Source organism: Stegodyphus dumicola, chromosome 8 (genome assembly GCF_044657685.1).
Source record: "Stegodyphus dumicola isolate Sdum_Otavi_A_Nest chromosome 8, ASM4465768v1".
NCBI classification, from domain to species: domain Eukaryota; kingdom Metazoa; phylum Arthropoda; class Arachnida; order Araneae; family Eresidae; genus Stegodyphus; species Stegodyphus dumicola.
Genome location: NC_140775.1, coordinates 163,470,115 through 163,485,164, shown reverse-complemented (window position 1 = coordinate 163,485,164; position 15,050 = coordinate 163,470,115). Strand labels below are relative to the sequence as shown.

Genomic DNA, 15,050 nt, shown 5'->3' with positions numbered 1-15,050 from the left:
AATTTTTCAGCAAATCTTTTGGAAATTTGAAAATATGTCATCAGCTTCTTTCCACGTAACTTTCTCTCTCTGTATATCGCCTTCTTTAGCCTTCCTTTCTTTCTCATCATCTTTCTCCTTTCCCAGTACATGCCGGTTATTTTGTTGTCATCATGAAAAAGTGTGATGGAAATGGCATTTCTTCTTTCATTCTCCTCTGTATACGAATTTAATATTCCCAAGCCCCGAACGTGTTACAAAACCAAGAGAATCTTCATCTATCGATATATCATGTACAAACATAGGCCACAGTTTACGCCAACAGCGACGCAAAGTAATGTTCTTTACATTTTTCCAACCAAGAGCCAAAGCAACATGAACACAACCTTCAAAGTGCATACATTGACATATAGAAAAGGTTTAGTAATTCGTCTTTATATTCTAGAAACAATTCCTTGAGCCATTGGTTAAGGCGACGGAAATATAACACATAAATTTTCCTCATTTAAATCTTCAGATTGTTAGCCCGTTATATATTTCTTTATCTTATAGACCTAAATTTCGGATTTAAATTTAAACCTTCAAAAAGGCGGTTATTTAGACATTACCGGTTAATTTGGTGCCAGTTACGTACAAGTGATTTGGACCTTACCGGTTAATATGGTGCCGTTATACAAGAGATTTGGATCTTGCCGGTTAATTTGGTGCCAGTTACAAGAGATTTGGACATTACTGATTAAGTTGGTGCCGATTACAAGAGACTGGGACATTACCGGTTAATTTGGTGCCGGTTACAAGAGATTTTATTGCACCTGCTTTTGAATGCCGATAACATTCTGCATAGCATTGAGTTGTTTCATTCTAATAAACTGTGATGTAGAATGAAGTTTGTTGTTGTTGAAGCTGAGCGATATTCTCAAGCTGTTATTGGAAATGGATCGCCCATGCAAGTATTAACTACAAAAATAACGATAAAGCAAATTATTTATTGAGATATATGAGTTATTTATATGCAGAATTGAATTTTTGACTTATTTATAATAATAAAAGCAAGTGTAATGTGTCTGTCTGTCTGTCTGACCGAGCTCTCCAGCCAAATCTATCGCACGCAGGGACCTGGAATTTTTTATACGGAAGCACAAAGGGGCTGGCCACCAGACCTCGAAGCCCGATTTTCGATTTTTGAATTAGAAAAATTTAAAAAAAATTATTTATAATTTATTAATCACGGTTTTTTTGACTCACTGATATTATTATTTGTTTTCAAATAACGTTCGATTGTAACAATTGATTTCTTTATTCTAGCGTTAGTTTGCTGTTTTGACGATACATTAAATCGATTAATTACAATTCATTTCTTTTTTGTAGCTTGTGGGGGGGGGAAGAGAGAGAGACAGTCTACATGTCCTACACTACTATTCCTGCGCTATTCACTTATCTGCATTTTCTAAATGCACGGGCAACGCCGGGCGGGTACACCTAGTATTATATATAAGGTTCCTCTGCAACTTGTAGGAACTGCATTTAACTGAAATATAATTGTGATTTGTCAAAGATTGCAAAATAAATACAAACCCTCTCACCAGATATGCTCTGCAACTAGTAAAGCTAAGATATATTATTGTTTCTTCTGAATATTTCAAGAATTTTAATTCATGTTTTAATTAATTAGTGTATATATATTATACTGTTTACACACGCGCATGTTGAGGGGTAAGTATTATTATAATACATTTGTGTGGTTTAAACTCTAATTCTCGTCTACATGAAAAATTCATTAAGGGAAAAAGGGCAGGTTTAGAATTCAATCAGAGTCAAATCCAAAAGAAAGTATTCTGAAATTCAGTGAGAAATAAATCAATTTTTTTTTTCTTGGTTTCTGTATGTATAGTTTAATTAAATGTATCTTTCGAATTGTTAAATACTCATTAAATTTACCTAGATAGAGAAGAGATGAGTCAAGATAGAGAAGAGATGAGAGCAGTTATTCGCTAATATTTAAATTAAACCATTATTAGCATAATAATTTAATTTATCTTAATTAGCTAATAAATAAATCAAATTCAAAGATCGTGCTATTTGCATTTAATACAGCCCTTGTAATAATATGAAATGAAGTGAAAGAAATGTGTAAATGAAATGAATGAAAATCTCTAATGTAATTTTTATTAAACATTTGGATTAGTTGTTAAGTTATCGTAATATGACATGTGATGCGTTTACCACAGAGAGCAGATACATCAACAGCGCCCAGTAAAATAGCTCAACACTGGTAGTTCTAACCTGAGTTCGATTCCAGCGAACGGGCTGGCTCCATGAGCGTTTTCGTGTTTTTCTCCATGTGTAAAACATATACAAGCCATTTTCCATAGAAAGTCCTCCACGAAGACATCACCCCTTATGTAGAAAGCCATAGTATGTTTTGCCATAATCAACGAAACAAAAAAAAACCCTTAAAACAATAATTACCAAGGTGTAGAGATTAACGACACGCTTAAATGAAGACTTGTAATCTTGTGATGTAACAATTTGGATTTTGATATATTATTTTGATTTTGTATTATAAATCAGAATAAAAGTTAAGAGTATAATAAGCTTAATAATGTGAATTATCTTTAATGTGAAATCTATGCGTCTTTTTTTAGACAGGGTTTAAGTTCTGAAATTAGAAATGCCGAGATCCCATGAAAGGTCGTCAAAAAGAAATATATATAGAAAGAAAATAATAATAATAAATAAATGATAATGAATCGCTTAAAAATTGAAAAGCAAATAAATATATTTATAAATTAATATAATTTAGCTATAGGTATTGTAAGTAAATTAAAACTATTGCCTTTTGAAAACGAAATAAAAAAATATGATGGCGCACACGGCATGACCTTCCTTGTAAGGCCTATTACATTATAATTTTTTTTTTTTTTTTTTTTTTTTTTTTGCTGCAGCAATAAACTGATATCAAATACTGCCAGATATTTATTGTTAGACTAACTATACATATAAACTGTGGGTATGTATGTAGTTAAGATTTTTTTATTTGTCGATTTTTTTTAATTCGATACATGAATATTTTTGTCATTTAAAACAAAAATATTCATGTATTGAATAACTAGTTAGAAGTATGTGACTGCGACGAATGATTGCGGAAATAAAGACCAGATATGAGCTTTTAAACCGGGTAAGGAAGTGGGTACCTATATATATAAATTGGACTCAAAGCAAGGCAATTCCTCAAGAATATTGATAAGTACAATCGTGTAAAAGAGGCTTAGCACAGTATCAAAAACAAATCAAAATTAAAATTAGAATTCATAGTAGTACAAACTCTAAAAATAAAAATGAAAATGCAAAAGGGAAAAAAATATACAAGATAAATAAAAATGAAAATGCAAAAGGGAAAAAAATATACAAGATAAATAAAAATGAAAATGCAAAAGGGAAAAAAATATACAAGATAAATAAAAATGAAAATGCAAAAGGGAAAAAAATATACAAGATAAATAAAAATGAAAATGCAAAAGGGAAAAAAATATACAAGATAAATAAAAATGTAAAAATATAAATTAATCTCCATTTACTGAAACTCCAATTCAGAACCCATAAGGGGAAAATGAATTAAAGCTTCATAAAAGTTGATTAATATGTTTCGAAAACCTATCCGTTTCTGGTTCATTTGAGATCAAAAACCGGAAAAAGAATCTATTAAATTTTCATTTAAGACATAAAAATTCATATAAAACCGAAAAATCGAATCTCAAATGTACCAGGATTTTCCCTACACGTCTTCGAAACAATTGGGAAAATGAATAAAACATAGCAATGTGCTAATTTGAGTGCTCAAGAAGCAGAAAACTTTACATTAAGTAAAAAGACAATTCAAAAAAGTCAAATTGGTCTAAAATCATTATATGCAAATTCGAAATTCAAAAGCAAATAAATATAAGGAACAAAACAAATATACTTTAAACCAAATTGTCATTTAAACATCACTCAAAAATTGGGTGGTCCCCGATTATGCTAAAGCTAAACTAAACTTTTAATACAAAAAAAAAAAAAAAAAAAAAAACGAAAAACTTTTAAAAAAGATTCTTTAAATAATAAAATCAAATCTGAGCCTATACCAGCTAAAAACTGGAAACCAATTAGTAACAAAAATTGAAAAAAAATGCAAACTTACTAAAATCTGAGGACGACCTTCTAAACGAAAATATATTTAACTCTTCAGATGACCAAACTGTATTCCTTGTAGAATTCAACGCTGCTCTGTATAAGCGAAAAATTGTTGTTCTTGGAAAAAGTATGCGATTAAGGTTCGAAGTGTCCAATAGCAGTATCAAGTATTTAAACATGCGTTCAAAATGTCCTATCTTGTTAAACTTTTTGTGCGGAGGTGCCAAATGTTGGGTGCTGTCTGTTACACACACGTTGGAACCTTCGATTGCAATAAAAGCGAAGGTGCGCAACGAAGTGTTATGGCAGTTCCATATACAAAATTTCAACGTTCTACGGCTTATCGATTTTGAATTATGCCAGATGCTAACCTGCATATATAGGTACATATGTACAGACGTCACGGAAAATTACTTTTGAATCTATTTTAAATCTATTTTACAATTCGTTTTCAAAAAGGACTCCTTAATTTTGTCCATACGTACAAATGTCACGTAAAATAAATAAATAGATAAAATTTTTTTTTTTTTTTAAATTAAAGAAAGAAAATCTAAAATGTTTCAGATTTTAAAATACGTCCAAAGGGACTTTTTTTTAACATTTTATGTGTTACATTTATTTATTAAATATCACGTTTTTCGCACATATATCATAAAATTCAGTTCAACAGCAATATCGCAAAATAGTTTTAAAATGAGCATATCTTTAGAATTTCCGATACAGAGACTCACGCGCTGAAAATAAAAAATGTTTTTTCTGTACAACGTTGCCATTGCTTCCTTTGAAATCCTTCAGTTTGTTAATAAAAAATTCGTTAAAATTTTACAAAATAGGAAAACGATAATAAAACAAATTCCAAATTTCAAATTTGGTCTTCCACATGTCCATATTCATAGGAGGATTACGTCATTCAAAATTTGATGGGTCTATGTACCGTTGTTTTATCACAATGCGAGAAATATTCATACATTTATGCAGATATTTCATTATTTAATTTCTTTAAATATAACAGAGGGCGATAATACTTTGTGGCAACAGTTTGAAAAGTGATTCGCCGTTTGTAGTGAATAGACGCAAAATAGCAAAATGAAAACAATAGTCCTTCAGGAACAAAGCCGCTGTGGACTAATAATCGTTCAAATGAATTCAGGAACGGTCAAATTAGATATTACCCGAAATATTTCGCGATTACGGTACTTCATTTACTTCGCACAAGGAAGTAAAAATTATGGCGACTAAATTAATGCTAGCTGTGTATGGTGTGCCAACCTTAAGAAAAAGGTTCAGAACAATACTCTTAAGAGATCAGAGAAAATCGTTCCCTTATTTTAACTTTCCTAAATCCCTTATTTTTTTTTTTTTTTTTTTACATTTTTCTGCGGGTCCGTTCATTTCAGGCCTTCTTGAACGAATGAATAGACAATTTTGCGTTCTTCCAAAAAGACGTTGAATCTGATTTCTCTCAAACTTTCAGAACTGTTAGACACATGTTTCAATATGCCCTTGTTAAATTTAAGCCCTAATTTTACAGTTTGTCAGCATGGAATTTTATTTGGGGACAAACAAGTAAATCAATCATTTTCAATTTCCATTAGTCCAAATGTCATTATTTTCCTTGTAAAAATGGCCTGTTTCAAACAAGTGTGACCTTAAAATCCGCAGAGGCGTTTTATTGCTTTGTTAATGATCAGACGATATTGATTCTAAGTTTAAATTCGAAACTATGCCATTAAAATAACTATAAATGTTTTTTGTAGAATCTCCGCATTTAACATGAAGACGAAAAAGTAAATTAAGGGTGAGGAAGATGCTATTCAAGTTGTGTAATGTATTTCAGTATTTTCTAATGTGTGTAAATTAAGTATATACTAATTGTACATAAAATATATACCGAAATGAAATTATGTACTCATAATTTCAAATAAATTATTTTTGGCTTATGTAAATGTAATGCTTGAAATATCCCCAAAATACTACATATGCATAACAACAACATGCTCTTCACTGAACGGTGAAAAAAAAATCATGATAGTCTTTAACAGTATGATTTATCTTATGAATTTTATTATTTGTTATTATTGCTGTCTTTAATTTGCCAAATTCCACAACAATATTTTTGCTTTAATAATCTTAGTACAGCAATACAGAACTTTTTCTATTCACATGCAATTATTTTCCATAAAAACCAACAGATGGCAGCACTAACCATTAAATTGGTACTTTGACATTTAAATCTGTTCAGCAAATGTTCATTTAAATCTGTTCAGCAAATGTTACGATGATTAATTAATTCTTCTAACTCTTAACCGATTTCCTCCTTTTTATTCTTCTTTATGTATGTGTGAGATATTTTGAACATTCTCACATTCATTAAAAAAAATTCGATCGTGACTATTGAAATTTACCAGATCAGAAATCCTAACTATCATTTTGAGTAGAACTTGTTTATTTTATTACAGTGACGTTCGTAATATGCCTATAAATGACTGTACGAGATAAGAACTGCTTTTCCTTTTACTTTACAGGTCGAAGAACTCCGCCAAATATTTTGCAAAAAGTAAACGTTGAGGTGATAGGGACGGATATGTGCCAAGAATGGCTTCGGATCGCAGGCCGCAAAGAAACTGTGTATCCTACAATGGTTTGTGCTGGTTACAAAGAAGGAGGCAAAGATTCGTGCCAAGTAAGTTAGATAGAAAATATATAGCTATTCTTTTATTTCTAATTATTCACGAATATTGTACTAATAATTAATTATTCACAAATATCACTACGCAAATATTTAAACAGAATCGAACATTGTTCTTACATTTCCAACTGTTTATTTTCTTTTCCATATCATGCATCATTTCCGCTTTACATCGAGTATAATCTCGTCTCTTCTCCTACCAGATCATTTTTTAAAATTAAATGCTGTAGTTAACATTTTATGTTTTAGTTAAACTCAGTTATAGAACGCATATACTTAATTACGTGCTGTTAAAGAGCCCACAGAAAACAGAAGCTACGTTTGCTAATAAATACAAAAAGAAGCTCAGGTATTATATGGTAACTTTTGATACCACGTAAACTAATACTAGACACCACCAATGTTTGCTGAATAATACTGCTGCAATCTACGTGTTCGTTGGCTGTGTTTTCAAATAATCACTCCGAATGATTAGGAAGAAATTGATAATTTATTATAAATAATAATGATACACAGCACAATAAATAGCTATAGATCGCTCTAAGAGAACGCGGATATTTAGCTATTCCTCTATGGCGCACGAGAAATATCGTAAATTTCCAAAATCGCTCACCGAGTCAACTCTTAAACATAATTTAGAGAACTCCCCTTTAATCATAGAAAACTCCCTTAATTTAGAGAGAAATTAATTTAACTCCCTTAATTTAGAGAACTCCCTTTTAATCATAACAACAACATGCTCTTCACTGAACGAGGAAAAAAAAATCATTATAGTCTTTAGCAGTATGATTTATCTTATGAATTTTATTATTTGTTATTATTTCTGTCGTTAATTTGCCAAATTATACAATATTTTTGCTTTAAAAATCTTAGTACAGCAATATAGAACTTTTTCTATTCACATCCAATTATTTTCTACCTAAACCAACAGATGGCAGCACTAACCACTAAATTGGTACTTTGGGTATCAAAGTTGATTAGCAACTCACTCGTTCTGCCTCTCGGAGTCGAATTTATATTCTATTCCATGGGCTTCTTGAAGGTTCGGTAAAAATCGGTCATTGCTCTTCGAAAATGCGTTTCCTAAATCTGCCAAAAAGCTGCCAAGTTCCCCAAATTTTCAAATGTCTCTAACTTACTGAAAGAATTGTCGGTAAGGCCCGTCAGGAGTGTTTTGACTCGGATTTGACATTTTAATAGACGTTTTAACTTTTACGTTCTTGGGCTCAGAATTGAAAGATTTGAAATTTTGTTCAAGAAATAAACTCTTATATCCATAACATATCTCTATAAATTCAATCACTAGCAAAATAAACCTTAAATTTATTACCCTAAAAGCACCAAATAACACAATACACGATATTACAGTAATACACAAAAACAACAATGCAATTAAATGAATATTTATTATTAATATTTACAGTAATATTAAATATTAATTAATAAATTATTAATCAATATTTACAGAAATTCAGTAGTATTCTTTTAACATTTTTGTCGTCTTATATCATTTGGAAAATGTTACTGATTCCTTGTACTTTATTTAATAATTTGTATAATTCTCGTTTTCCAGGGTGACTCCGGAGGCCCACTTACAATTAGGGAAGATGGAAGGACGACCCTCATCGGGCTGGTATCGTGGGGAGTCGGTTGTGCAAGGCCTCACTTACCTGGAGTGTACACAAAAATTACCGAATATTTAGACTGGATAAGAATTCATCTGAGATCATGACATCTCATTTCTTTAGAACAATGCCTGTTCAAATTCCGATGCTGTTAGTAGGCTATTAAGCACTGAATTCCCATTCTTCAGTCTAAACATTAACTATGGAGCGAGTTTTTTTTCTGGCATAGCTCTTTGTTATCAGATCATGGAGGATTCACCATTTGGTAAGACGGAGTCTTCAGCATGTGAACTTTTAGCAGCGTGCAAGAACAGCATGGTATCAAAATTTTCATCCCTTGAATCCACCTCAAAGTGTGATCATTACCTGTATGAGCATTTGTGGACTGTTGAGCACGAGTACGTCAGAAAATGCTGGTGTTCCCTTCAGAGCAGATACTGCAAAAGTCTCAGGTATCAACAGCAGAACTTGTACATTATAACTGAATTACATAGACCGTCGATAAACGGTATCATCTCTTGTTACAAATTATGAGTGCGTAATGAAGATTTATGAGCTACTTTTGCTTCTATATTCTTCATAAAAACTGTTAACGTACGTGTTATAAAATGTTTCAGCATCAATGACAAATGACTTTTTATTTAAAACATTTATTTACCAATGTTAAGACATTTCTTCCTCATATCATTGGATTCATTAAACACTACGGAATGTACTATATGAGAAAGACTGATTCGTTATGCTGTGAAGAGAATCGTCATTTGAAGCATTATATAATTTGATCGCAAATACTACTGAAAAATTACAAGTTGCCAAATAATTTTCTTACTATTGCGAGTAAATAGTAACTACTGTATAAGAAAGGCTTATTTACGTACAAAGTGTTCGACAGAGGTGGCTAACGATCTTGCATATTGAGCTTAAGTATATAATGGCACATAAATTTATTTGGATTACACATAACTCCTTACATCATTCCTTACTGATCTCAAGCATGTAATTCCAATTACAAATTTCTTAACATAAAGGATATGATCAAAATCGTAAAAAACAACCTTATATTTAGCGTAGGTATAATGAAACACTCAATCGATTTCGAGGGCAGCTAAAGGTCCCTCCTCGTCAGGAGAAAGAAATACATAGAAAGAAGAAAATAGGAATCACAGAAACACGTGGTGCTTATCAGCACTGCACGTGGTTATAACTAGATTTTTAATCAGAGTCGCACTGGCCGCCTACTTTTACTGAGCCAGGCTGTCTGATCAAGCATAAAGAAATATTAGCGAAGTTAAAATAGGGAGCGAGGGCAATTTTTGAAGTTCAGATTTTGAGCGTAATGTGCATTTGCCCTCGCTCCCTATTTTAACTTCGCTAATATTTCTTTATGCTTGATCAGACAGCCTGGCTCAGTAAAAGTATTAAGTAAGTATTGTGGTAACAGTAAGTATTGTGCATTTTCAAAAAATTTTTTGAAGTTCAGATTTTGAGCGTAATGTGCATTTGCCCTCGCTCCCTATTTTAACTTCGCTAATATTTCTTTATGCTTGATCAGACAGCCTGGCTCAGTAAAAGTAGGCGGCCAGTGCAACTCTGATTAAAAATCTAGTTATAACCACGTGCAGTGCTGATAAGCACCACGTGTTTCTGTGATTCCTATTTTCTTCTTTCTATGTATTTCTTTCTCCTGATGAGGAGGACCTTTAGCTGCCCTCGAAATCGATTGAGTGTTTCATTATACCTACGCTAAATATAAGGTTGTTTTTTACGATTTTGATTGTCACATTAGCGTGTTTCTCTTCTAGTCTATAAAGGATATGGTTTGACGAAAATATTTTCAGCATTAAGAATTTGGAGAGTTCGGTAAATATAAGGTCTAAAGTTATAAATCATACCTATTAAATGCAAAATTCATTTAGTTAAAATGTTTTTATGCTTTAACACACTTTCCATACTTTTCCTTTAACGTGACAAATTCACTGAGATAATGTAGAGCAAATTGACTGGCACAGACCATTTTTCTATGCTTATTAAGACGCGATTTCGGTCAGATTTAGGAAGAAATTTAAAATGAAATAATTCTTCCTTGAAGTGAAGGATTCTATGTTGAATAAAACATAACGCGATCATCAATATTTGCACGTAAAAGTTTAGAACCTTTTCTACGTATTAAAGCTTTAGGATTATTTCATTGAATACACTTTTGCTTTACAGATTGATTATAAAAAGGTAAATTTTGCATTTACAAAACGCTCAGCCTCTCGTGCTGAAATTGTTTTAGGATATACATGAGGAAGTAACATTCTTTAGACACCTTTCTCGAACACTTCGTATAGTCATTGTATGAATCACATTTTATTACATATGTCATGTGAAAAACTTACTGTTTTTAATGAAGTTTTGAAGGAAATCTAAACCACTTCAGATGTTGAGCAAAGATTAGGGATGGGACGTACGAACCCTCGAATTCCACGAATCTGAAGAAAGATTTGGAACTCGAAATCTGAAATCTTCACGCTTTTTAATCTTTCGAATCTTAGCCTTTAGCCTTAAATGCAAATTAAACGTTTTAAATCAAAACTTATTAAGTGATAAGATTAGTTTGCTGTCCAGCAAAAGAAATGTATTAACGTTAACGAACGTGATTGTTACATTTGAAATTGATTGTTACATTTGAAATTTGATCATCAATATATGTGTCACAATCTTAATTTTCTGGAGAGAATTCTTGAAATAAAACTTTTTCGTTTACACTTTTTTTTTAATTTAAAAATAATCTAAATAAATTTAAAAGACTTCAATTATTACTCAAATATTTATTTGACAAATTATAATGAGAAAATGAAACTTAAGTGTTTTAATAACGTATTTTATTTACTAAATTTCCTTTACCTTTAGGAACATTTTTAAAAGAACATATTTTTAAATGTATTTTTCATTAAAAGCAAAATTTTAAAATTTGGCTTCACCCCATTAATTCTTCTTGTTCTTATGTAAAAAATTCGATGTTCTGAAGATTGAAGAGATTCGAGAAAATTTTAGGATTTGTATTCGAAAAAATTTGTAATTCGTCTTTACTCTAAAAATTACTAAAAATAAAGAAATTCATTTTGTGTAATATCCGTTTACGTTCTCTACTCAAATAATATACAACCAGTTGCCCAACTAGGTGTCCAACTAGTGGAGTAACAACCAGTTGACTCAACTAGTTGAGCAACAACCAGTTGCCCAACTAGGTGTCCAACTAGTTGCCCAACTAGTTGTCCAACTAGTGGAGTAACAACCAGTTGACCCAACTAGTTGAGCAACAACCAGTTGCCCAACTAGGTGTTCAACTAGTTGCCCAACTAGTTGTCCAACTAGTGGAGTAACAACCAGTTGACCCAACTAGTGGAGCAACAACCAGTTGCCCAACTAGTTGCCCAACTATTTGTCCAACTAGTGGAGTAACAACCAGCTGACCCAACTAGTTGTTCAACTAGTGGAGCAACAAGCAGTTGCCCAATTAGTGGAGAAAAATAGCTATTAATAGCGCTGATGATTTTTAAATACAATGCATAGAAACCTCTAGGTTTATTAAAAATACATTCGATACAATAACTTAATATTATAAAAGTAAAAGATAATTAATTAAAAAATTATGTAGTTTGCATTCAAGAAATTAACATAATGTACCAAAATTATTTTCAATGTGAATAATGCTGTCAATTAAATCATATAATAATCATGTGTATCAAATCATGTAATGTGATCATGATTTATATCATGGATAAAACAGAGCACTAAATAATCTGTCGTCTTGTATTTTTACGTGGTGCGATGGCTACGAATCAGTTGTAAACTCTTGAAATTTTTCATTTGTATTTTTGGTAAAATATGGTAAAACATTTCTAAAAATAATCATGAGTGTCACTCGTTTGGAAACTCATTACATGTTTGTTTCTGAATGTATTTTAGATACACAGATGTATGTACTTATAATAAAAACTGCAATCGAACAGTCAGTTTATGCTGGCATAAACTTGTTATCAAAATGTATTCAAATTTTAATTGCGAACATATTGCTTTTGATGATATATTATGATATTAAGTCTTCGAATGTTTTAAATCATGATGTATTTATTAAGGTAAATAAACGAATGAACATCTTATTTTTTTTAAGAATATTGTTAATAGAAATGCTATTCTTATTGTTTACGCGACTTAAATTCATTTACCTGAAAGCAATTCTAATGCGATAAGCGATTCGTTTCGGAAAGAGGAAATTATTAATTTAATGCGTAAAGTCTTGAAGGAACTGAGAAACAGAATATGTAATATATTGCCCCAGGGAACGGTTGTTTAGAAGTAGGTTTCATTTGAATGAGACAGTCCTTCTGATAGTTTTATTAAACTAAATAAAATTGTTGACTGGAATAATTGCTTGAGCTAAATTATTACATTGTATAAAAGTGTTAAATTCCTTATGGAAATAAACATAAGTTGTCCAAAAATGGCTACCCTGATCACGAAACATGATTCATGATTGTGCAGAGATAACGAAACATGCATTACACCTTAAATGCATAAACTCTTCGAAGTATATAATCATAATAAAAACATTTAATAAATTTTCATAAGTGCACCCGTGATACCACATAGCTAACGAGTACACAGTTTAACGCCACACACTTTTCCTGGCAAAATGGCCTTTAGGTTTTTTTTATTGTAGGTATGTGGTATAATATTGTGTACCATAGAGCAGTTACTGAGGTTGTGACTTTATGACAACTCACCACAGGCGCCATCCACACTGCTCCCGAAACTTACCTCACTTGTCTGGCAGCAACATCAGAACAAGCCATGAAAGTCATCTTTCCCTACCACAACCTCTCGAGAGAACTTTCGGCTCGCCATATATTTAGAGTGCCCCCATGTCGCAAAGACACTATACATTTACAAAGATTTACAAACATCCATGCCTTCTCCGGAATTCGAACCCGGGCCTTCTGGTACCGCAGTAGGCTCCCTTAACCACTATACTGTCTGGGCGGCCTTCCGAAATGTTGAGATATGTATGGCGTGAAACTGAGAGCTTTTGGATATTTTGCATGGTACTAAAGATGCATATGTGGAAGTTAATTAAATTTTATCAGTATAATGATAAACTTTGAAACTTTATGCATTCGAGTTTCAGCGCGTGTTGCTTTATCTTTGATAATTTGGCAATGTGTAGATGATAACTGGATACTAATCTGAATGATAATTTTAATTAATTGAATGATCATTACTGCAAGATTTACTTACAAGATTCAAGTTTACTTAAAAGATTTTGTTAATAAATGCCATTCCATTAAGTTTAAAGAATTTCATATGTTAAATAAGTTAATCGCTTTTTAATTAGTTAACGTTCTAAATTATTGAGGCACTGTATATGTATCACTGTAATATATCTATAGCTCTTTAAATTAATTTCTCTACTTAAAATTTGATAATTATATATTAATAATTTAAAAGATTAATACCCGGCTTTAGAATATAAATAAAAAAATTATTTTGTTATGCCTTAATTAAAAATACCTATGCAGAATGAACCTAGGGCGTTGCAGTTTTTATAAAGTAATTGCGTCTGAGGTTAGAACTGGAGCGAATCGGTGACGTGTTTAGTATTTAGAAATCGTTCTCATAAACTGTTAATGAAATTTAGTATGATTATATTTACATCCCTAACACGACTAACTATAGAATAACTTCGAACCTAAAAATTACAATTCCGAAACGAATTGATAAAAATTACGAACTATTGGAAAAAATATATGTTCTATTGTTTTAAGCAAATTTATTAAGTGTATAGTTTTATGCCAAATTGCTTATAAAATGTATCTTTATATAATGTGCATTCGAAGGAATATAAGTATTAAAATGTCTCATCAACATTTATACAGTGAAGATTACAGCTGTATTTTATATGGAAGTATGCAACTAGGAATAATAAAATGTTTTTTAAATTTTTTAGAATTTTTCAAAATAAATATTTTTTTGTAATAAAAGTGTGTATCTTTGTTAAACATTTCTGAAACCTGCTTAAAATAAGTTAGTTTCTTCCTCGCATTTTATACACGTGCATCAACAAGACCATACCAAAATTTATGAACCTGCAGTTTTGTCTTACCTATTTTAATTTATAGACACTAATATACAAATAAAATATGTAAAATATAAGATTTTATATTTTATATCTCTTCCAGTTAGTAGGCTTATCTTAAGTGTTTACTTAAAAATTTTTTGCGTAATAAATTGAAATATTCATACCATGATCAGATTACTGTCTTTTGTTAGTCTCATGTTTTTAATTTTTACTTCCTTGTACGAAGTAAAAAGGAAGTATTGTAATCGCGAAAAGTTTCAGGCAGCATATTTCAACGAAAATATCCATTTTGACCGCTATCGAATGCAATTTAACGATGTTTTTGCGTCATATCTGTACGTAAGGACAGAATAAAATACTTCTTTCCTTCAAAAAAATCGTAAAACTGCTTTAAAATTAATTCTGAAGAGAATTTTTCGTGGCGTCTGTACGAACGTATGTACGTAAGTGCGTATGTACGTAC

The 15,050-nt window shown here is 31.2% G+C and overlaps 1 protein-coding gene across 2 annotated transcripts in view; it reads left to right on the top strand.

Moving 5' to 3' along the window:
* Positions 1 to 14,756, top strand: part of LOC118185557 (trypsin-1-like) — a 71,335-nt gene extending 56,579 nt beyond the window's left edge. Inside the window, exons 7-9 of one of the 2 annotated variants that reach the window (XR_015042787.1) lie at positions 6,675 to 6,832; positions 8,412 to 11,787; positions 11,867 to 14,756. Coding sequence is in view for 1 of the 2 variants with exons in the window: in XM_035355432.2 (XP_035211323.1) it covers positions 6,675 to 6,832; positions 8,412 to 8,570 (317 nt within the window). In the remaining variant the exon portion in view is untranslated. Of the gene's footprint in view, positions 1 to 6,674; positions 6,833 to 8,411 lie in introns of both variants that reach the window. The other variant, XM_035355432.2, reaches the window with a different exon arrangement.
* The last annotated feature ends 294 nt before the right edge of the window (positions 14,757 to 15,050 follow it).